This window comes from Pogona vitticeps, chromosome 6, assembly GCF_051106095.1.
Source record: "Pogona vitticeps strain Pit_001003342236 chromosome 6, PviZW2.1, whole genome shotgun sequence".
In the NCBI taxonomy this organism is placed as follows: Eukaryota; Metazoa; Chordata; class Lepidosauria; order Squamata; family Agamidae; genus Pogona; species Pogona vitticeps.
The window spans coordinates 71,940,338-71,964,678 of record NC_135788.1 but is presented as its reverse complement, the minus strand read 5'-3'; the positions used below and the strand labels follow the sequence as shown (position 1 = coordinate 71,964,678).

The 24,341-nt window shown below is 40.6% G+C and overlaps 1 protein-coding gene and 1 long non-coding RNA gene across 51 annotated transcripts in view; one reads left to right on the top strand and one right to left on the bottom strand.

Moving 5' to 3' along the window:
* CLASP2 (cytoplasmic linker associated protein 2) overlaps positions 1 to 24,341 on the bottom strand; it is a 212,545-nt gene that overhangs the window by 80,463 nt on the left and 107,741 nt on the right. For 15 of the 50 annotated variants that reach the window (XM_078377537.1, XM_078377543.1, XM_078377539.1 and 12 more), the window contains 6 exons: positions 20,610 to 20,633; positions 17,705 to 17,722; positions 14,531 to 14,632; positions 14,369 to 14,395; positions 3,800 to 3,829; positions 328 to 498 (listed from right to left, as the gene is read on the bottom strand). In XM_078377537.1, coding sequence (XP_078233663.1) covers positions 328 to 498; positions 3,800 to 3,829; positions 14,369 to 14,395; positions 14,531 to 14,632; positions 17,705 to 17,722; positions 20,610 to 20,633 — 372 coding nt within the window. The remainder of the gene's footprint in view (positions 1 to 327; positions 499 to 3,799; positions 3,830 to 14,368; positions 14,396 to 14,530; positions 14,633 to 17,704; positions 17,723 to 20,609; positions 20,634 to 24,341) is intronic. The other 35 variants (XM_073003837.2, XM_073003841.2, XM_073003839.2 and 32 more) reach the window with 7 other exon arrangements.
* On the top strand, positions 9,120 to 18,378 carry LOC144583560 (uncharacterized). The gene is made up of 2 exons (XR_013537409.1): positions 9,120 to 9,194; positions 18,303 to 18,378. It is a non-coding gene; the product is annotated as an uncharacterized LOC144583560 (long non-coding RNA).

Genomic DNA, 24,341 nt, shown 5'->3' with positions numbered 1-24,341 from the left:
CGCGCGGCTCCCTCGCTGGGCATGTTCAAGAAACAATTAAAAACGCTGTTGTATAAGCGGGCCTTTCCAACAGAAAACTCCTGACGATTTTCTTTCTATATCTTTTTAATTTCTATCTTTCTTAAATTGTAATGTTTTAAAATTTTGTTGTTGCTGTTTGTTGTGAGCCGCCTAGAGTGGTCTAGTACGACCAGATAGGCGGGATAGAAATAAAATAAATAAATAAAATAAATAAATAAATAAATTCAGAAAACATGGACTTGGTCACCATATGAAAGACATGGACAATATAAAAAGAACAGATTATGTCTAGCTAGCAAGTCTTACCAACTGATAGTCTTGAAGGACTGGCCTCTCTGCTGCATCCTTGACTTCGAGGAATCTTGCTTCGCTTTTGTGCTGTTGCAGGGCTGACCAACACTCTTTGAACCCCAGTGTTCAGAGTTGAGAGGGCAGTTGTAGTTAAAACTCTTCCAGGAGAACCGGAACGACTGCCAGCTGAAGGCAAACAAAAATAAGCTGTGTTTTACAATGCATCCATGACAATAAAGGTGGGGGAGAAATGAATATAGTTGAAATAGGTACGGTGGAACAAAATTATTTGAGACAGTTTGGAAGAATCTGAAGCTGGATCTTTGGAAGAATCTGAAGATAATGAACAACTTCTAGAAAAAAAAATACACTGACTTTAAGAAAAGCTACAAGTATGTTAACTCAAGCCTTGCAATATTCTTAATATTTGAGCTATACATACTTAAGTATTATTACAGCTTTTTCAGAAATAAATACATACCAGTATTGAGGACTTACATTAAACTGCTGGGTATGAATGAGAAATTCATCATGAACTGAATCAATTTGCAGGACTGTAGATACTCCAGAAACATAGCAGAAAATGAACCACCTGTTTTGTATAGTGGTTCATCTAACATTTATTAGGCTGGAGTGAGAAGCTGTTGTGAATACCAGGTTTTCTAATAACCGGGTTACTGAATAAGGCATTCCTGGAACCTGGGAAACAGGTGGAGAATGTCCAGTGCTCTGTAAAGTAGATGGGGTCTGGCCACAAATCACATGCATTGAATAGCTGCCCTCATCAAAAATGGCTTTTTCCTATTACACGGAAATTTTCAAACACCTTTTTTTTTTCTGGCAATGAGATAACTAAAACAGACAACTTACTTCCAAATTTCAGGTGTCTAGATTAGTGTGCTTCTTTAGCAACCTTAACTCAATATGAAATAAAACCAAATTTCACAGGGGAAAATATGCAACTTTATTCCTTGAAAATAAAACCATGTTCCAATGAAGATAGTTTGATCATGGGAATTCATTTATAACATAAATGAGTATCCCATGAATATTATAGACAGATATTGTTTTTTTTAGACACAGTACACGAGGTACAGACTTCTACAAAATGTTAATATGTTGTTTTTTGTGCTATTACAATGTGGCTTAACATGATCAGATCCATTCATCCCCACCTCCTTGGAGCGTGGCTTAAAATACTATACATTCAAACAATCTCATTATAAAGCATGATAGTAAATGACTGATACAGGACCAACATGGAGGATGATGGGGCAAGACAATGCTCCATGCAAATGCTATGTGGGCCATTGTTTGCCTTTGGATATAACATGTCATGAGAAGAGAACAGCAATTCCCAAACTATATACCATGTCATACTATGAAAATTAAACTACAGACTCCTATTAACCCAAAGACCCAAAGAAATGAGAAAATAGCATTTCTGCTCTAGCCTTGCCTCCTTCAATCAGTATTTGCTTGTGAGGGGAATCACCTTTGACTGCAAGCACTGGGTAGGAGTCACTCACTTCAGACACATCAGACTTGCCTGCCCTCAAAAGAGGGCTTTGTGCTCCTTGTGGCTTTTAACTTCAAAACCAGGAGTCATACTCAGATCAAAGACACAGAGAAACATATGAGCTAAGGATGACATGTCAGTTCACCAAAACTGATTTTCTCTCATTCAAAGTCTAAAAGGAAGTAACTTTGGATATAAGTGTGTTTCCATTTCAGATTCAGAAACTCAAGTGTACTTCAGCTAATAAAGTTTGGGAAATACTGCAGCGGAATATGCTCTTCAGATAGGAATCTATTCAGCAAAAATATATATTTTTTAAAAGGCATATGCCAGTAAGCTCACATATTGTGCAAAAATATGTATACAGTTTTGCAGCAATAAAAGGGGATTTCAGTCTCTGCACTAAGCTCAGACTACTTAAAGATCACAAGCCTAGAAAATGCAATCATAGGGAGAGTTCAAACTCTAGAGAATAAGTTCCACTAACACAATGTTATTTACTTTAGAGAAAACAAAACTAGGTTTACACTGAGAAGTGATTACATGGTGAAAACTAATGTTAAATCTTTACATAAGGCTGCAGCACTTTCCACTGGCCACATATTTTCAAGTTCATCCATCTTAAAATAAACTGCTGCTTCTTTTAGATTAACTTTCAAGCCCATCATGACAGTCTTAAGTGCCTGTGAATATGTGCCTTAAGGTTTCAAAAAACAGTCAGAATTCTATCAGTTACATCAGCAGTTAAACTCAAGTAGTGTAAATCTCAGCGAACTGCCACTAATTAAGTTAGTGCATTCATTAACTTGCATCAATTCATCACTGAAATTTACACTGACCGAGTTAGACTGGTGGAAACACATAAAAGGATTCTGGCCTACAAATTAAAGTTCAGCTTTTCAAAACAACAGCAAAAAACAAACAAACAAAAAAACAACACCAAATGCCGTGTTCCATATCAAATTCTATGATATTAATAAGAAATCACAACTTTTTCCCACTAGACCAACTGCAAGTAGCCCTATGACACTACAGTACACTGACTTTTGTGCTAAATGTGCAAGGAGTAAAATGTGTGGCACATTTTATAATCTACATTTTTTTTGGTCTTTCAACTTGAGATATTTACAGCATTGCAAGCAGCACACTGAAGAGAAATCAATGGACTTTGGAGAAGTTTTTTTTATGAAAAGGCTGGAACCATTTAAAAAACCTGTCATTCTTGAGGCTCCTCTCATATTCAGAGGTACTGTTTTCCCTTTATTCAGCACTGGTTAGGTGTCATCTTGAGTGCTGTGGACACAGCACTTCAAAAGGGATGCTGATAAACTGGAACAGGTTCAGAGAAGGGCAACAAGGATGATCAAGGCTAAAAATCGAGCCCCATGAGGAAAGACTAAAAGAACCTGGCATGCTTAGGGATGAAAAAAGAAGACTGAAGGGAGATATGATAGTTGTTTTCAAATATTTGAAAGGCTATCATACCAGAGGAGCGGCAGGATCTGTTCTTGATCATCATAGAGTACAAAACATGCAACAATGGGCTCAAGTTACAGGAAGCCCGTTTTGCAGTTTAATATCAGAAAAAACTTCCTGTTAGAGCAGTATGACAATGGAACCAATTACCTTGAGAGGTGGTGAGTGCTCCAATACTGTAGCATTGAAGAGAAATTTAGACAGCCACCTTACAGATATCCTTTGATTTGTATTCCTGCATTGAGCAGGGGGTTGAACCAATGGCATTACAGGTGCCTTCCAACTTCATTGTTCTATGTTCGATCTCAATTCACAGATTTATGTTTTAAGATATTTCCTTTTTTTCCTACAGGAAAATCTATATACACTCAATATATTTGGACCTGCAGTATTTTACTATGAGTTGACAAATACCTGGTATTTCTGCTGAATAGGATCCTGTTGTGATGGATGGTAACCAATGATGCACACACAAAATCTAAAAAGCCTTACCACCAGACTGTGTATTAGCAGACTGTGATCCTGAACAAGTGTAAAGGCAGGAATAGGGTAAGGGTTTAAATCCATGAAGAGGGAGGGAGCAGAGCAGATTAACAATGGATGGCGAATGGAAATAAAAAAGCTTTAGTCAATTCACATAAAAAGGAGGGGGAACTGCCGCAAGAGGATTAGTGCTAATAGTGCATTTTACTAGCCTCTACCAGGCTCAGATGCTCATATATGAAACAGACAGAACAGAAACTGCACAATTACAGTTCTTCAGCTCTCAAACAAAGAACTGCACAGGAATGAATTTAACTGAAACACTGGATCAAGATCTTTGGAAAGCTCTGTTCACAGGAATTTTAAAGTATAATATTTTAGCTAAGGAAAAGACAGCATAAATGTTTCAATCTTGATAACAGAAAGAAAGGAATGTGGTTGCATAGGGGAAGAAAAAGGAAAAGGACATTTGTGTCTGGTATACATGCTGCTTTAGAGACAACAAAAGGTGATTGGAGAGCTATAACAAAGCCTTGCAACATCTACATGCTCTTGGCCTTGTTTTAGTGGTCTTAGTTCACTGTGTCATGAAATGTAACCACAAACAGAATATATTATTGTGTTTCTTTTGTGTGGGTTCGTGAAAACCTAGGGAAAAAAACATCCAGAAACTGGCCAACTCCTTATGTATATTGCTGATATCCACCGATTCAAATACATATTCTGCCAAGGTTGTCCCTCTCATAACACTGGGTGAGGTGGTTACCTCAGGTCCTAAGAGTGCTGAGGAACTGCCACTCCTTTGGTGCTGCACCCCAACTCACAAGGACCTAAACACACCTGGATGTGAGAAGGAAGCAGTACCACTTCACCCTCTGCTAAAAAAAGAGAGAAGGGGAACAGGAATAACAATGTCTATGATTGCTACTGCCACCACTCATCTTTTTAAAGTTACCCATTTTCTTTTCCCCCTGTCTCTTTGTCACAGGGTGGCACAGCAACATTACTCCCTATATCTGTCTACTCTCCTCAGCAAAAAGAGAGGGGTGGGTGGGTAAGGGGAGGTGGGTTACTTTGAAGAAAATGGGGGTGGCAGCAGGAGCAATGAGGGCAATCAATGACAACTAAGGCCATCTGTGCACCTTGCCCATGCCTAGTGCAGAGGAGAAGGAGAAGGCTTATGCAGTCACATGTCTGAAAGCCAGCTCCATATTGATTAAGTGGTTTCTTTAGTTTTCCAACAGTCAATTATCCCAGCTCCTCCTACACTGCCTTGGGTCCAGAAAGAACCCTTGCAGAACAACAGAGAAGATTGTGCCTGTTCTGTACAGAAGCCTCTTCTGGTAAGACACATGAAGCTGTTTAATCCTCTTCCTTCTCCCACTATGACTATAACAAACATGTGCAGGTTGAACTGCTGGGCATCACTCATCATAACCACCACCCATCTATTCTGATGAATAAGTCAACTTCATCTGATACCTCAACCATATCTGTTCTAGGGAGGAGAGATGGTGCTGCTCCCTTCTTCCCAACAATGCCCTGCACTGGGGCTGGGAAACTGTCTTTTGGTTGCAGTTAAACTGGTTCCCACCTCAAAACATCCTATGTGTTCTGATATGAATATATGAGGGGTTCAGCCCTTTACCATAATGAATATAAGGTTTAAGAGGCAGCAGAATATAGATTTGTCCATCCTGGTTTTTTTACTTTTAGTACATTTTGAGTAATCCACTAAACAATTCCTGAGATGGCAGGACATATAATCAGTTCAAGCAAAGCACTGATGTGGTCTTTTGGAACTGATTTCTTCACACAAATTGAACTGAGAACGTCCCCTACAACACCTTAACTCTTGAAGTTTCATAGATGCAAACCTTAATTCATGATGAGATACTGTACTGTATTTGAAATGTATGTGAAATGCAAAAGTTTCAGAGACATAGAAACATAGTTCCTAGAATTAAATAGTACTTATGGAGCAGGAAAACTTGACAAACATTTTCACTGTATTTTCCACCAAACAATTTACTATGAAGAATATTTACAAAAATAAAATAGGCTGAATTATCTTTAACCAGTGTCAGTTTTGTAAGGTGAGGAGTTTCATCTTGTTCTTAGATGTGATCTACCACTTAAGGTGGGACCACTCATTTCAAAAAGGCTAAAACAAGTTTCAGAAAATTTCTTCCTTTCAGGCCATCTAGATTACACAATCAATTTCGCTAGGCTAAATCCAAATAGTCCAAACTAGAACAGACCCAGTACATCTATGGGGTCTACATACCTGGTAAGAAGTCAATACTTATGTAGGTCCAACTGATTCAACCAATCTACCTTTGGGGGGGGGATAAGTAATTTGATTTTGCTCACTATATTTTATTTATTTCTTCTTTCTCGTTGCAAAGGAAAACTGATACCAATTGTATTCAAGGGAGATGGCCCATTATTACTGGATCTAGTTCCTGAACCAGTTTCTGAAGAGCCTTGTTAAATTTCCAAGTAACTCCTTCTGGGTACCCTATACAGTGGACCCTCTACTTACGGAATTAATCCGTATTGGAACGGTGGCTGCAGGTCGAAAAGTCTGTAGGTTGAGTCTCCATTGACCTACAATGCATTGAAAACCTATTAATCCCGTAACCGGCAGTTTTTGTTTCATTTCTGTTCCATTTTGGTTTTTTTCTGGTCTGTAAGTCGATTCTCTGGCTGCAAGTCGAACCTAAATTTTGCAGCCAGAGAAGTCTGTAACTCGAAAAGTCTGTAAGTCAAGCCATCTGTAAGTTGAGGGTCCACTGTAAACAGTTTGAAAATCAGTGATCTTATACTACTAGGTAAAAATTGTAAAAAAAATCTAATTCTTTTCACTGCTGAAGGTTTAAATATTTTTTGCAGTAGATCTAAATGAGTAGAAAATATGAAAATATGAAACTATATAATCACAGGCATTTCTTATTTTATTTTAATTTTTGTAATTCAACATTTTAGAAATTACTGCCTGAAACCTTAAAAGATCATCAAAGTAAATTGCTATATAGCTTTAAAAATTTATCCAAATAAATAATGTTCATACTAAAGTAACTCTTCCTTGCACGAGAAAGATTCTTATTTCATTTCTACTTCACTCTAATTACTTCCTGGTTTTAAATGTGTATAGAAATGTTAAAGTACACATTATAATCATTTCAAATTATCAAGATCCTACAATATTTTAAATATAATTTTAAATACCAACATCTCTGAAGTATCAATGTTAAAGTCACTATCCAGCTTCCCCAAGAATATGAACAACATAATCAGGAAATTTAAGGCATAAGTGCTTATGTTCTATATAAATGTTTGAAAAAATGCATGTTTAATCACTTAACATTTGTAATCCTATACCCATTCTTCTGTGAGTAACTTCTTCTGAACTTAATGGGGCTTATTTTTGAGCAGTCCCAACAGCTGGTCCCAGAGCAGACATACACTTCTTAAAAAGCAGTCAGGTAAACATATTGTGCATTTGCTAGAATACTAAATGCTGTAACATTTTAGATATCATGTGGTATGAGCTTTTTAAAAAAGTTAATTTTTTAGCTACATAAAAAAGAATGTGAAGGTAGATGAAACGAATTATGCCATATGCCTCTTTTTAATGAGAAGGAGATACAGAATACTCTGAGGCAGCTAAAAAGAAAAGCTAAAAATGTATTGATCTGGTTTAAAGCACTGATATTTCTCTCTCCTTAATGCTTTTACTCAGTGTATTACCAAATACACCAACACTGCAAAGACAGGTATATACACTATATATTTTTCATTCTAATTCACAAGGTTTATCAAATGCCTATGAACTCTAGGCCAGCTAAAAGCAGAACTAGAGTACAGTGGTGCCCCGCTAGACGATGACCTCACAAAACGACGAATCTGCATGACGATGAGGTTTTGCGATTGCTATAGCAATTTTCACTGGACGATGTTTGGGTCCGTGCTTCGCAAACCGATTTTTGCAAGACAATGATTTTGACACTGATTGGCGCTTCGCAAAACGGGTGTTTTCAGGACTGATGCTTCGCAAGACCGCCATTTTTACATCTGATCGGTGTTTCGCAAAATGGCTTCCCTATGGGCGATCTTTGCAAAACAACGATTTTTCCCCACTGGAACACATTAAATGGATTTTAATGCATTCCAATGGGGAAATGGTTTTCGCAAGACAATGTTTTCACAAGACAGCGATTTCAATGGAATGGATTAACATCGTCTTGCGGGGCACCACTGTCTACCCATTGTCTGGATGGGACTAACTAATTATCCATGCTATATTAAAATGCCATAACCTTTAAAGACAATGTTAAGGTCTGTAGAACACATGAATCAGATAACTAAGCAAAATTATTTTCAAAGGGAAGAGGGAAAATGTCTGCACATTCAGCATCCAAACAATTTATAACCCTGCAAACAATCTTTGTGGCTGAAATAAAGAAGGATTAAAAACACTGGCAACATCCTTCTTTCATTAAAGTAGGTCCTAGCAACCTGCAGCTAAAGGAAGCGTTGACAGTTGTAAATAACATGACTTTAAACAACAACAGTTTAAATAATGATAAATTCAACCCTCCTGACAAAGCTTTGCTTCCATTTTAAAAGGTTTTTTTTCTTTTGCAACTACGAAACCTCCCTTGATTTTCAAGGCTTGAGGAAGGGGGAGAGATGGTTCTCATTCATGGCCTCTGTGAATACACGCTAATGGGTTAATCTGCGCTCCAGCAGAGCAGCCTCGGAAACGTTCACAGCTTTAAGCACTTAGTCCTGGGACCTCCCCTACACCTGGCTATATAACTCCCCCCCCCAACCCAGTGCCTCAGTTCTTTTTTCAACAGCAACTTTAGCAGCAGCTTTATTTGGAACTTTGCAAGTAAAAACAATTCCTTTCCTTTCTTTGACCTCCCCTTGTTCTTTCTTCTATAACAAGTTGTTTCTTCTGCCTGGGGGAAGAGCACTAGCCAGCCTTAGGTATTCTTTGTAAAGGCTTTATAAAGCCAGCTTTTGAGCCCTCAGGGCTTTTCTCTTAAAGAAATAAGGTCTCTTTTACCTTCTTAATAAGGCTACCCCAGGCTCAAGAGCAACAGCTATCCACCTGTTTGCAATCTTCCTCTTCATGTCAAGAAAGAGGACAACATCTGAGCTAGCTCTGCAAGTCTGCAGTGAGTTGGGCGTCTGATGCCCTGCCCTTGGAAGAAGAAAGGGCCTCCTGCAGCTCCTGTCGCCATTCCTGTTTGTCAGTGATTCTCCTGACTGGGGGTAAAGCCTCTTTGGAGGTTGGCATGGAACAGCCCTTTTGCATCATGGGCTTGTTCATACAGCTGCTAATTCCAGAGAGAGCCGGGTGCTGAGGCTGAAGATGTTCTGGCAACATATGGTAAGCCTTGCCTTTGGGGAAAGAAAGGGCCCCCTGCAGCTCCCACTGCCAGCCCCATCTGTCAGTGATACCTGACCAGGGCAACACCGTTTGGTGGTTTGGCATAAAACAGCCCTTGTTTATCAATGGGCTTGTTCACACAGCTGCTATTTCCAGAAACAGCTAGGTGCCAAAGCAAGAGCTATTTGATAGCCCTAGCTTTGCCTTTAAAAAGGGGGGGAGGGGCTGCAGCTCTCACTGCTAGCCCCACTAGTCAGGGATATTCCTGTCTGGGGTAGACCTGTTTGGTAGCTGATAATTTGGCATGAAACAGCCCTCTTTTATCAATGGGCTCATTCACACAGTAGCCTGCGTCCCCACCTCAGCTGCCGGCACCAGCATAGGCTCATAAGGAAAGGACTCATAAGAGTCAACCCTAGAACCCTGCCACTGTCAGGTAGACCCGAGTAATTTTCCTCAGGAGGGTCCTATCATGCTGACAAGTTCGTGCTGGACCACTCCTTTTTATCCGGTACAGGAGCTCTGAGCCTTTTCCGCTGCCTTTTCTGCCACCACCGCTGCCTCACTCCATCTGGCACTGTTCTGAGCCACGGGCTAAGGAGTGCTCTGTGCCTCCACCTATGTCTCAAAGGTGTAGTGCTCCCTCGAACTCGGCTCCAGCAGCAAAATGTCTACGGGTTTGACCAAATCCACTGTTAACCCTTTCAGCCTTCTCCGTCCTGGCAACTGTATTGAGACTGAGCTTGGTCAGGTTCATGCTAAGAAAGACTGTTCCCCTAATCGTCAGAAGGACTTACCTTATTCAGCTGGGACTCACAAGAGTCAGAAGGGGAGGAAGATTTCCAACCAATCTTCCTACTCCCATATCAGTTGCCGCAGTTAGTCCCCCTCCTTTACCATTAACAGATAAGGAGTTCTTTGGTCGGCGTTTTTTTCTGGCCGCCATGTAGCCACTACTCCTCTGCCATGGGTGCTTATCATGACCACTTATGGAATTTGGCATTGCCCATTCTGCAGGTAGCTCCTGTGCACCTTTACAGTTGAGGCCTCCTATATCACTAGGAGGCAATGGGGTGGGCGTGTCACAAGCGCATTGCTGCTCGACATGCCTTAAACCAGCATCCAAACAACTGGTGGGTCAAAGACATGCTGTTTGATGGCACAGGGCTTTTTGGTCAGAAAACTGATGTTATTCTTGATAACCTGCTCAAGCTCTGGAAGGTGGCAAGGTCATTTGCAGAGTAACAACCACAAGTACAGTACCTGGTGATGTTCCTACCGGCCTAGGACATAACAGGAACGTCAAAGGCCTCAACCCCAAAGTTAACAGCCACCACCCCCTAGACATGTGGGCAGGCAGAACCCTGACCAACAAAACCGCAGGCAGGATCGAAATACCGAGCGGTCTCTTTACTGCACCTGACTTCTCTGTTGTAGAACTATCAGTCCGTTTGACACTTCATCTTTCAAATTGGTGTTCCTTCACATCTAACACTTCAGTACTCTCTATCATAGCTACCAGTGATGCCACTGAATTTGATGTACCCCCTTGTCACAGGCCACGTTAAGGCCACCCCCACCCCCAAAAAAGGATGGAGACCTCTAGCCCATGCTTGATTTTGGAGGCCTGAATTCTTTTATTACTCTACGTAGATTCCATATGGCTTCCTTGGACTCTGTTATTCACATGTTACATCCAGGGAGTTGGTTTACCGTGAGATGCTCATTTTCATGCTGGCATCCGGCCAGACTATCAACGCTTTCTCAGGGTTTCATTTGGGGAATCACTGTTTACCCTTATTTGGATAACTGGCTCCTGGTCGCTGAGTCCAAGTCACAAGTTTGTAAACACACGTCCTTGACACTGTCTCTTTCGTCGGCGTCAGGACTAAAGGTCAACAGAGACGTCGATTTTGCACCCTACACAATGTGTAAATTGTATTGCAACTTTGGATGCTTTCTTGAAGCAGGCTTTCTTTTCCCTGACAACAAGTCTGTGAAAATGCATGATTTGTTATGCTCCTTTTCTTCAGGCATTTGGCTCCCTGTCCTACAGGTCCAGTGACTCCTGGGGCTGATGGCATCTACCACAGCTGTGGGACAGCATGCTCGATTGAGGTTGCAGTCCCTTCAAGCCTGGTTTCTCTCACTCTTTTAGATTTCTTGTGATCACCTATCCACATTGCTCCAGGTGATTCCGGAACTCACTGCACAACTGGACTGGTGGAGATCTCCCCTCAACCTACGGATAGGGAGACCCTTTGGTCTCTTGATCCGGTGGGTTCAGTCAGTGGTGGATGCCAGCCCGTCAGGCTGCAGGTGCTTGTCTACGCCACCACGTTGCCATGGGCCGCTGGTCCATGATAGTATTCAGTCTGCATATCATTGTGCTGGAGCTCCTGGCAGTCACCAAGGCCTTTCGGGCCTCTGAGCCCCTACTCCGGGGTCGGGTGGTCCAGGTTGCCTCAGACAATACCATTGCAGTTTATTATATAAACAAGAAGGGCAGCACACATTCGTTAAGGCTTCTTTTTCAAACCATTGACTTTTCGGAATGGTGTTATGCTCGCCACATTTATCCGGTGGCTGTACATTTGGCAGGCGAGAACATATCAGCAGACTACAGTCCTGCTCTCACGAGTGGACTCTCGATGATACCATTTTTCGTTGCCTCTGTCGTTGAGGGGGGACTCCAGACATAGACACTGTCACATCTCGGACGAACAAGAAGTGTGCCATGTTTGGCTCCCAAGCTGTCATCAGCTGCAAATCCCTAGGGGACACCTTCCTGACGAATTGGTCACGGGGCCTCCTCTACATGTTTCCACCTTTCCCCCTTTGCAAAGGATTGTCGTTCAAGTCCAACATGAGTGTGCAAACGTCATGCTTGGTCACCTCCCCAGCCATGGTTCTTGATCCTGCTTCCGTGAGCTGTGGAATACATCACACTGCAGCTGGTCCCTCATCTACTGGCTCGAGACAAGGGTCGGATATTTCATCCGGTCCTCGAGTCTCTCCATCTGACGGCTTGGAGTCTTCCCTGTCTGTCACAGACATGCTCAATCATGCTCACAAACCTTCTACCACCTTGACAAGCTCCTATAATGGGTAGGCGTTCTGTCACTTTGCATCAACCAACAATTGCCTACTAACCTAATGTCTCTGGATGCATTCCTTCAGTTTCTCCTTCACCTAACTTGCCTGGGACTGGCCCACTCTACCTGCAAGCTATTTCTCAGAGGCCTGGAGAATATGCGCCCTGCCTATAGACCACTAACATCTCAGTGGTCTCTCCAATCAATTCTTCAGCGGCTTATGAGGCCTCCCTTCAAGCCCTTGGCGTCAGCATCGCTTCACTTGCTAAGCTCAGAACTCCTTTTCTCCTGGCAGTAACTTTAGCTTCCAGAGCTGGAGGACTGGCTACACTAAGAGCGGATCCTCCTTTCTGCAAGGTAACCTTACGCCCAGACCTTACCTTCTTGCCTAAAGTATTTTCTGCCTTCCATCTGAACCAGCCAGCTGTCCTTCTTGCCTTCTTTCCCACGCCATCTTCACTGCTTGAGACAGCTCTGCATGCTCTAGATGTGAAGCGTGCTCTGCTGCATTATGTGAATAGCACAACCACTTTTCATGCCTCACAGTGTCTCTTTGTCACCTTTGCCGGCTCCTCCTTCGGAGCACCGGCTTCCTCTCAGACCATCTCTAGATGGTTAGTCAAGACCATCCGTCTTCCTATGATTTGGCAGAGACTCTTCTTCCAAAGTCAGTGAGAGCTCATTTTACTAGAGCTGTGGCATCATCAACAGCTTTTCGCCATGGACTGGACATCGTAGATGTCTGCCGCGCTTCCGCATGTGCCACCCTCCCTATCTTCATCTCGCTCTACCGCCTGGATGTCTGGCCGAAGGCTGAGGCTGTGGTAGGTCGAGCTGTCCTTGCTTCCACACTTTCGTGACGTCCCTCCTCCTGGTTAGTCAGCTTTCCAGTCACCCATTAGTGTGTATTCAGAGGCCACGAAGGAGAAAGAAAAGTTACTTACCTGTAACTCTGGTTCTTCGAGTGGTCCTCTGTGAATTCACACGTCCCGCCCTCCTTCCCACTGTCCGTCATGTGTGCCATTGAACGCTGGGCAGTGGTGGTCGGCTTCTTAGAGGCACTGGGTGCCGGGGGTGGAGTTATATAGTTGGTGTAGGGGAAGTCCCAGCACTAAGTGCTTAAAGCTGTGAAAGTTTCCAAGACTCCTCTGCTCAAGCATAGATTAACTCATTAGTGTGAATTCATAGAGGAGCACTCGAAGAACCAGAGTTACAGGTAAGTAAGTTTTCTATACCATTTCCTCATCTTTAATGTTACAAAAAGAAAAGTGGCTTTTCAGAGAATATGGCCACGGCCTTATGGCATTCTTAATTAGATGCTAAAATCTAAACTCTCAAAAATGAGAACATGTTCCATTAAGTGGCACATGTAACCAACTCCTTTAGGAGCATGATACACAATAACAAGGAGACTGGCTAAATTTCTGTTGATTCCATGGGCATACTCTAATGTGATTTCCTATGCTAAGCGACAGGATTTTGGCCAATGAATACAACTGCCAGCAATTCTTAAGGCACAGTATTTGACAAACAGTTCAAAACAAACAATAAACAACTATGTATGATAAAACTCTACTGGAATGCTAAAATGACTTTCCAAGTGAAAAATGACATGTTTGAAGTGTCTGCTTAAGTGACTGTTTAATAATGTGTTTCCCTAATTCTACATACACACATTTCCAATAAACCATAATATACTACACTGAATTCTACTGAGAAGCAAAAACAGGGCACTGCAGTTCTAGATGAAATGGAAACTACTGAATAGTAGCGTTAACAGGTAAAATGTTTTATGACACTGAAACTGATTATGGATGTCATCAACTGCTTCATGAACTTTCCCATTCTATCCATACTATCCATTCATTCATTTTTGTTATTAAACTTTAGCTTATTAGTTCCATAGTACAAAGGAGTCTAATTTTAATAGCTCTACACTGCTTCACCATAAGAATAACTTCCTCCTGCTCTTTGCTTTTTAAATGGCATCTTGTTCAAAATAACACCACACGAACTATAAAAGACTCCAAAAGCATGCAGACTACTGACCCGAAACACTGAAACACTGAAAAAAAATACCTTCATTTTTGTCTGGCGATGATGAACCTAAGGCACAGAACAACAACTCAGTATGTAGTGTTTTTTAAAAAATATTTGACCATATCCTTTGGTCAACGATTGTACACTATGCATATGGCTTAATGCTATTAAGAGATAAACAAGACATGCGGCAATACATACGCTGAGACTGAGATACAACTTTTGTTCGACTACGACCTCTGGAATCTGTCTTTGAGTTTCCCATGCCAACAGATGGTGTTGAAAGCTTGGTTCGTACACGTCCTAGGAAGGAAGGAATTAGAAAAATTATTCAGTAATGATGGCAATCATAAAAGTAAGCATAACATACTTTAATCATGCTGCTGCTCTAATCAGGTGTTTCTTACTCCCTGTCAAAAATTAAAATGTTAAGAAAACAGACAGGAATTCGTATCGCAGTTTCAACAGAGTAAAAGAAAACTACAGAAATGCTAACAGCACTAGGTGCAAAGTTTTGCCACACTCCTCACTAACATGGATGTGTGAGGTAAAGCAGAGGTCCCCAACCCCCGGTCCACGGCCTGGTGCTGGTCCGTGGCCTGAGCCAGACCAAGCCACCAAGACAGACATCCTGCTCTACCCCCCCACGCACTCACCCCCGCACAGCCCATTTTCACCTGTGCGTGCTCCAGCACACCTGTGCAAGTGCCGCTGTTTGTGCATGGGCACGAGTGCGCCCATGCCCAGACAAGCACCACACTGCCATTTGTGCATGGGCATGAGCGTGGTTGCGTGCATGCGCAGTGGCACGCTTGTGCAAGAGAGAGAGTGCTTGTTCGTGCATGCACATGAGCGCGGGGGGTGCCCCGCCTTCCCCAGCCAGTTCGTGGACTGAAAAAGGATGGGGAACGCTGTAAATTATAATCTGAATAGTAAGTCTGGCAAAACATTACCATCAGTCAGCTGATTTTATGTATGCCGTATTTATGCTCAAGAAAGATGCCTTTTCCACTCCTTGACTTGCCATCTTTCTGGTTTAAATATATTCATTTTTTATTCTCCAATTTGAATTAAGCCATTGCTATCAACAATTAGAGACTTCATCGCCCATAATAATGGCAGCTTATCATCAAAGTTTGTGTGCTTTAGTAAGGAATAAATTCTATTTTATAAAGAAAAACCAGAAAATGTTGTGTAAGCACATTTATTGAAGCAAACCAACCAAATTCTATCCTACACATTCAAGATGGATGGGATTTCTGAAGCTATTCAGAAAACTGTCACCACAGTGAAGAGTTGAGCACCAAGCTTAAGAACAAAAATTCTGTATACCAATCTGTAAAACACCATTCTAATATTTGTGATTGAACATTAAAATAAAATATCTAGGAAAAACAATACACCAACGCAGTTTGATACAGTCTATTAGATACAGTTCTGAAACTGTTATACTATATAAAGCATTGTTCACCTAAGTAGGAAAAAAATCCTGAGTCTATGGAAGTGGAGTCAGTATTTTAAAAGTTACACCCTTTGTTATTGGCAATATACGTTTATTATGTATGAACAGGTTTGGCTAAAGCCCATACAATCACACTCATGCAACAGGACTGCTGGCATCCACTGTAATGGGGTGAGAAGGATGCACACAGACTTTCACCTGCAAAAAGCAGGAATACAGAGTGCTACCATTTTTTCATCATTCTAAATTACCACAAATAGAGGAGCTTAGTTACATTATAATAAAACCCCAAAAGCCAAACCATAAGGCAATGTTGCTGCTTGTTCCGTATCTGTTAAGTGTCGTCACTAGCGAGATACAGGGCTGCCACACTGCTCAATTTAGTTTCTATTTTGCACAGTCAAATAATGTCAAATATTCTAAGAATGCCACCACATAAATGGAAATCCATTTTTATATTGCTATAACATAATTTATTCATATAACATAATATGAAAAGCAACAAGAACATTTTGACCTCTAGCTTTCTGGCAGTTAAAGACACAGCTAGTAGCAGAGTAAAGCTTATCCAGTTGCTAGGTATTGCTGAATACAGTGGTACCTTGACTTGAGAAGGTCCCTACATACGAACAATTCAAGTTAAGAATGGCTCCATTCACAAAAAGTTGCTTTGACTTGAGAACGGAACCTTGACTTAAGAACCAGAAAAAGAAAAAGAAAAAAAACACCTTTCCTGCCCTTTTTTTGACCCAAGTTCACCTTAGGTCAAAAGAAGAAAAAATAGTAAAAAATTCACCCCTTAGTGGTAGATACGGATTAACCAGCTTTGCCTTAGTTCCTATGGGAACTAATGCTTCAATTTAAGAACAGCGCCTTGACTTAAGAACGAAAAACTGCAGCTACGGATTAAATGGTTTTCAATGCATCCCTATGGGAAATGGTGCGTTGACTTAAGAACGCAGTCCCAATACAGATTAAGTTCTTAAATCGAGGTATCACTGTAGTCAGACAAGCAGTTATCTATGGCAAAGGTCACAGTCATCTGTTGATCTATGACCAGGGAGATCCAAGTACAAATGCTCAGTCATGAGCTTCAGCAGGTGTTACTGGGTCAGTCACGCAAACTCAGTCCAATATACCTAACAGGGATATTGCAAGAATAAAAAAAAATGGAAGCACTCTACATATTGTCCTGAATTCCATGGAAAAAAGGGCAGAATTAAATATACAAAACCTGTAATAGAAATGGGAGGAACAATTCTGCTCTTCCCACTATGACCTCCGACCATGCATCTCCATACCAACACTGGAGCCCACAATTGGAACCAAAGAGAACTAGCGGGGTGAGCAGAGAAACGTCCGTTGTCACTAGTAGATGCTGGATTTAACCAACTGTTTTTCAACAGCAACTATTCTAATCTTAAGAAAATTAATTATATGTTAACTCTACTGAACATCATCACTGTCCTCAACATTAGTTGCTTTAAAAATATTTGACCATTATTTGACAATACCTCAATAGGTAAATGCTTAACTATATTTAGAAAGCAAAGAAACATTTCTAAGATATGAAGAATAGTAGCACCTGCTTTCCAAGCATGAGAACATCTAGCATATTGAAATTTCCACTGAAGGGTTTTAGCAAGAACAAAATAAACCAAAAGTTTGCATTTCTAAAATAAAAACAGAATCAATACTTTTTAAAAATATAAATGGTTATTTTGAAAACGCATTAACACAAATTAGGCAAAGAAATACTGTATTGCAGCAACAAAACAGTATTAGGTAAGCCAACTAATACGTTAACCCTTAAGATCACATAATGGACTGTTCAGTTTGTACAAGGCTATTGCTTATGATGATGGAAAGATTAAGATGGAAGCATGTGCTTTTTAGAAGGTTCATTCTCTTACCATCTTCAGAAGCTGTTCCTAAATGGGAAAAATATTAAAACAATGATATTCCAAATAAGTACTTCAGTGTATTTGGTAAGCAATCACTCTGGTTTTCAAAGAACATACATAAAAGAGTGTCTATTATGCAAGAATGAATTCTTACTATACTGCACTTTTCAATGAAATTATGCTCAGAAATAAGCATAATCTTTTTAGTCACATGAAAAATGCAGCGTTGCATCATATCTTCCAGCCATTATAGCTAATGCTATTTTGTGCCATAGCTGCAGGGAAATACAGTATGGTAATAGCAGCACCAGAAAGATTCACAAAAGCACTTCCACAGCTGGCTTAACAATTGGATCTACATTATTAGGAAGACATGTCTTGGATATCTAATGTGGACATTAATGCACTTATGAACTCACCACACCCGACAAACGCTATAAACAACATAATATAGATACAAATATAGATAAAAGCAATCATGGCTATGCTTCGACTCCATTGAGAGTAACATGAAAAAAAAATTGATCATGGCTGATGGAATGGATTTGGAAAAAATGGCAGTGGGTAAGAAAGAAACAACATTGGAAGCTATCTTCTCTTGTTGCAGATTATTACAGAATTTGAAACACAGGAATCATGGGAAAGGACACAGTAACAGATTCATGGAAGAAACTAAGGAAAAAGTAAGTATTTTCAATGTTTTAAAAATTTTATGCATTAAAAGGATAAAATGGTAGACAGTATATTATGACCAACTTTATAACAGTACTTCATAAAGTTCTGTTATCTATAGCCTAGGAAATTTCTTTGTCTTTTGATTATTTATTGATGTCGACTGTTTATATTTTATGAAGGATGGGCAAAAACCTGGTGGAGTAAAATTCCACTGGTGTAAAGTAGATCTAACATAGGAAATAATTAAACTTATTGAAAGCTTTCTATCTCTTACCTTTAGGTTCTGAGGTTCCCTTGGACTCTCTTGGAAACCCTTTGTGAACCTTGGGATAGGTGGGTGTGGGTGTCTTCTGTGCAGTCAAGTCAGAACCAACTTATAGGGCTTTCAAGGTAAGTGAGATATTTAAGGAGTGGCTTTACCAGTCTCTACACCCAATGAGTTTCCATGGCTAAGTAGGAATTTGAATCTTGTTCCCCAGAGTCCTAGTTCCTCTACATAACGCTGGGAATCAGTGTGGGACTGTGAAGGGGGGAGGCTTTAACGTACGGGTGTCCAACCTTTCACCTTCCCTAGGCCAAATTAGAAGATGAAAATTTGGTTTGGGCCGCACATAAATTTGGTTTGGGCTGCATGGGGGGGGCAGCCCTAGCCATCCTCTGTAGCCCTGCTCCAAGCACGCTTACCGGCAGCTGCAATCTCGGACAGCAGAGGCTACCAGCTTCAACTCCGGTGGCTTTATGGGGCCGGGAGGGGGTCCACCTATTGACGGGGATGGCACAATGCAGTCACACAGCCCCCCTGTCCCCTCCCCTCCCACTCCATCCTTCCTTCCCTCTCCCACCCTACCATTGTGACATGCCCCAGTGCATTCCGTCCGCAAGCGCGGGCAGTGTAACTTGAAACTTTGGAATTTTTTTAAAAATAAAAAAATTGCACTGGGCTGCATTATGAGCCGACCTGAGCCGCATGGACAAGTCTGCTTTAATGGTAAAAAATTGTTGATGATTCCAATCGCAGCTCAGGGGATAATTGACTAATATAGGCCTCCTCCCCCCCCCCCAATTCTGGGGCTCCCAAAGGCCTCTCCAGTGCAGGGGGAGGACAGGAAGCCTTTTATTAGTTTAAATTAATTACTTGGTGGAATCAGTCATGCTGGATCCAGTTTATTCTGGCTTCCAAGTTAATGGTGCTGGATCCAGTTTGTGATGGCATAACTTTACACAACAGGATTTTTATTGTTTTCATGAGCTTTTAAAAATGTTATTTCTAAGAAGAAATTGAATGACAATGTTTCTACTTAAAACAAAATTTCTGGATGTCCTCAATGTATTTTGGTATGTGTTTACCTTTTTATGTCTTGCTAGGGTTGTCATTTTAGTTTTATTTTAATCATCACTAACTCCAGACATTGTAGCCATTTTTTAATGAGAAGTGTGAGATAAGATGGTAAACAAGATGGCTGAATGGAGCTGGAATGTGCCTTTGAACAACAGCACAAAGAAGGAAATACATATAAAAAGACAGCAATGAGTGTTGCACACGGCTAAGTCACTTGGCTCCTGTTACATTGTTGTTACTGGTAACCCCCGTCATATGGGCGCTTGAGTTATTATTCAATTATGACCTAATATTCAGGATATCAAATCCTGCCAACATTTGGTGGGCTCTTATAATGGAAACAGCAGCAGCAGCTACTTCAAATCATAAACCAGAAATGCAAAGTAAATCACCAGTTAGAGAAGTCAAAATTACACATCTAGATTTAACTGCTACAGTTGGAAAAAAAACTACAGTTGTTCACTTGATTGCCAACTGTTGCAATATTAAAATTATGTTTTTCTCAAACTAATGCTAGGTATATTAATAGATGCATATTTTAGTAACACTGTGGCTAAAATCCTGTTGGTGGTGCTGTGTCATAGAAGGAGGATAATACAGGGATCCCCCAAACCCACTGAGGTCCCCAGGAAACCTGTTATTGCCCCAAAACTGCCATGTCTGATGAGATAATCCTTGGTGCAAGATGTAAAGTTGTGCATCAGGATTTCAGCCTGTATTACATAAACTTACAGCACAATTTTGATGTTGATATTAATGTGCAATACATTAGTGAAAACATAAAATTAGTTATAAATTAAATGATAGATTATGAACTAAGTAATGATATTCAAATTATTATGTAAATACAAGCCACTAGATTAGTTGTTTTAGAAAATGACAGACAAAATACGATCTTACCATCCATCTTGTCAGAAGTATCCTCTTTGTTGAAAGAGCAGGCAAGGAAATAGGGAAAACTTAGTGTGTTAGACAAATAGTGTTGACAGAAGAGCCATAAAACATTCATTATGGGAACTACATTAGTATGAATAATTTGCAGAGACCTGAACATTGAATCAATGCATTTGCTAATTTGGCATGTCAGCATTTTTCAGAATCACATGTATAAAACCATAATATGCTATTAGTATTATACTCACTGAGACATTCAGTAACTTTATTATTACTATAAAGATATTTGACATTTGCAAATCACATGGAAGCAAACAGTTCCAGCTTAATGCCAAACAGTCATCAATGAATTATACTGATAAACCTGGAAACATACAAACTTAGGAACATTCTGGTCCCACTGAAATCAGTGTGAGTTTGGGCAATTTGTTTTTGATTCAACCCATAATGTGAAAATAAATGAGCAAATGCAGACAACCTATTTCAGAAATCAAAACAAAAGAAGTGAGATAAACTGATTTGCAGGAACATTTAAGAATTCCTAAATTTATGGTACATTCTTAAGAAAACACATACTGATGCTCTCGTACTAGCACAGGATTGGCCCTTTTCTCTTAAAAGAAACAAAGAATAGTGCTGGGGAAACTTCATTGATTTATCTTTTCTCTCTCTAGAGTAAATCTGCCACTACAACTCCCTTAGAGGTTACAAATCTCTGTCAATGTAAATCACCCAGAGAGCTACCAAGCAGACTCGAATCAACCTTCTGTCCTGCTGCTGGACCAAACTATTTGTAGGACCCGGGGCATTCAAAACTTTCATATCTAAAGTATGTTGGCTATTAGTACCAAAAGAGAGAAACGCCAGACCTAGTCATCAGACAAACTGCTTGTTATTCCCCATAAGGCCATTTTTTATCCACAGAGACTCCATGAATTAATGACTTTCAACAGTTCCTAAATTGTCAGTCCTGCTCAGGTCTTGCAAACGAACTGTTGCAGCTTCCTTTACTGAATAAATTCATCTCATATTTGGCCTTCCTCTTATTGCTTTCTAATTTTACTAGCATTGTTGTCTTTCCTAGTGAATCCTGTCTTCTTCATAGTAAGTCTAAAATTTAATTATTTTAGTTTACAGATTTTAGCTTCTAGACGGAATTCAGATATGATATGATCTAGAACCTACTTATTTGTCTCTCTTGCATTCATAAATCTTTCCTCCAAAACATTTCAAATGTGTAGATTCTTCTTGTTGTTAGCTTTCTTCACTGTACAGCTTTCCCATCCATACACACTAGGATGTACACCAGGAACACACAGTAGAGATGATCTTGGATTTGATCTCCAGTGACACTCCCTCACATTTATGGATTTTTTAGTTCTTTCATACATTCTGAGTCTCAATCTTTTCTTGATTTCTTGGCTGCTGTTTTCATTTGGATTGATTATTGAAACAAAACATATAAAATCTTTAACAATTTCCTTACTGTCAACATTAAAGTTGTGTAATGGTTCAGTATTAATTGTTTTTGTCTTAATATCCCACTGTAATCCTGATTTTGCATTTTTCTTTAGGCTTCATTAACTGCTATTTTAATTAATTGATATTCTCTGCTAATAATATGGTGCCATCTGCATCTTAAATTATGGATGTCAGCTCACCAAGTCCACTCTTCTTTCAATTGAATCTAATCCAGCTTTCCATGTAAGAAAAGCCAATACTCTCTGTCAGTTTAATTTCCTGTCTCACCTTTGCCTCATGGCTTTTCAGTACTGTTGTGGAACCTTTCAGAATATGTGAGCACAAGCAGGAGTGAGTGGACACACAAGACAAAATGTATTTCTGTGCACATTCCAAATTAATGCCCTATGAGAAATACTATCTTTACTGTGTGGGAGCCTTAGCTGGTGACAACTGACTATGGGCTGGGCATAAGGACAGACTGCAGGCAGAGAATCAGTCAAGTACCGTATTTTTCGCTCCATAAGACACACCAAATTTTTAGGAGAACAGGAAAAATAATCTGCTTTCTTCTCCTAAAAATTGGTGAGCCTTATGGAGAGGTCCATCTTATGGAACACATCCTAAAACCCTTTGGAGCCCCCCCCCCGGCGTCAGAGGGGGTGAAATCGCCACCTTCTGGGACTCTTCTGAAGCTTCCCAAGCCTCAAAAGAGTCCCAGAAGCTGGCGATTTCACCGGCGCTGGCCCCGTGCGGGGGTGGGGGGAGTGTCGCAAGGGTCCTGGAAGGCTCACTCGGACCCTTGTGACGCTCCTCCACCCCCCCACAGGGCCGGGGGGGGTGAAATCACCAGCTTCTGGAAGTCTTTTGAGGCTTGGGAAGCTTCAGAAGACTCCCAGAAGCTGGCGATTTCGCCAGCGCTGGCCCCGTGCGGGGGCGGGGAGACCATCACAAGGATCTGAGTGAGCCTTTCCGGACCCTTGCGATGCTGCCCCACCTGGAAGCTGGCGATTTCGCCCGCGCTGGCCCCGTGGGTGGTGGTGGGAGCGTTGCAAGGGTCCTGGAAGGCTCACCCAGACCCTTGCGATGCCCCCCCACGGGGCCAGCAGGGATGAAATTGGTGCCTTCGCTCCATAAGACGCATGGACTTCCCCCTCACATTTTGGGGGAGAAAAAGTGCATCTTATGGAGCAAAAAATACGGTAGTTTGTTTTAGTGTGTCTTAGTGGAGGAAGAAGCTAAAGTGAGCATGTTGGTATGTTCATAAATAACAGATATGTGTTTGCAGGACTAGGATATTTGGCATTACTGAGCATGGATAGCATAAAGAGGCAGCAAAAATGAAGGCCCTACAGCTAAGAGAATCTGTTTTAAAATGTCACATAACAGAGAGAGTTTATCCTCAACAACAGCAGTGCATGGTAGTGGTGGTGGAGATAGGAGCAAACTTTTCTCCAAGTAAGCTTTAAAGCAAAGAGACAGGCAGCTACACTTTTGCGAAGCTGTTTCTCTCTCTCTCTCTTTTCTTCCAGTCTAAGTGCCAATTTCTCATGGAATGCCACCTAGGATGCTTGGACAGTAATAAACTATCAAACCTGTCATCCAGGAGTATCAATATAACACATATTTTCTACTTCCCTTTCTCTTGTACAGAAGTGTGAACATCTGTCATTTCAAAGTATGTGTTCCATAGTTTTGACAAGGTATTAGTGACAAATGCAACATCTTTCCATTCCTCATTTTCAAAAGAAGAAACTGTTATAGGACAGTATTTTCTTGATTGATTTTGAAGAGCAAGAGAACAATATTTGTTAACCAAGATAGAATGATTATGGGTTTAAATAGTTTTTAATGTACTTTCTGTTACTGCCAATCTAAATTAGAATTACAGTTCTCATTCTGAAATTAGAATGAATGTTATAGAGAACACTTAACATTGACATCTCAGTATCTCACAAAAGGTAAAAGTCTACGGCAAGTGGCATCACTACCATCGAATAAAAATGCCTGTCCAGCTCAGCATAACAGCCAGGTAGTTCAAAGTTAGCAGGTAGTACTCAAAGTGGCAAGAAACAAGAATCAGGCAACACTGAAAAGCGATTATGAAAAGCTAATGAGAACACAATCCCTAGTTAAATCACATCACTTCAGATCATTTCTCTGCTGCAGGAAATTTAATTGGAAGCCCTAGCATATTATGCATACTTACTAAGAATTAAATTCTTTAAAAATTCAAAATGATGAACTTAAAAGTAAAGACTAGGTATCAGAATCATG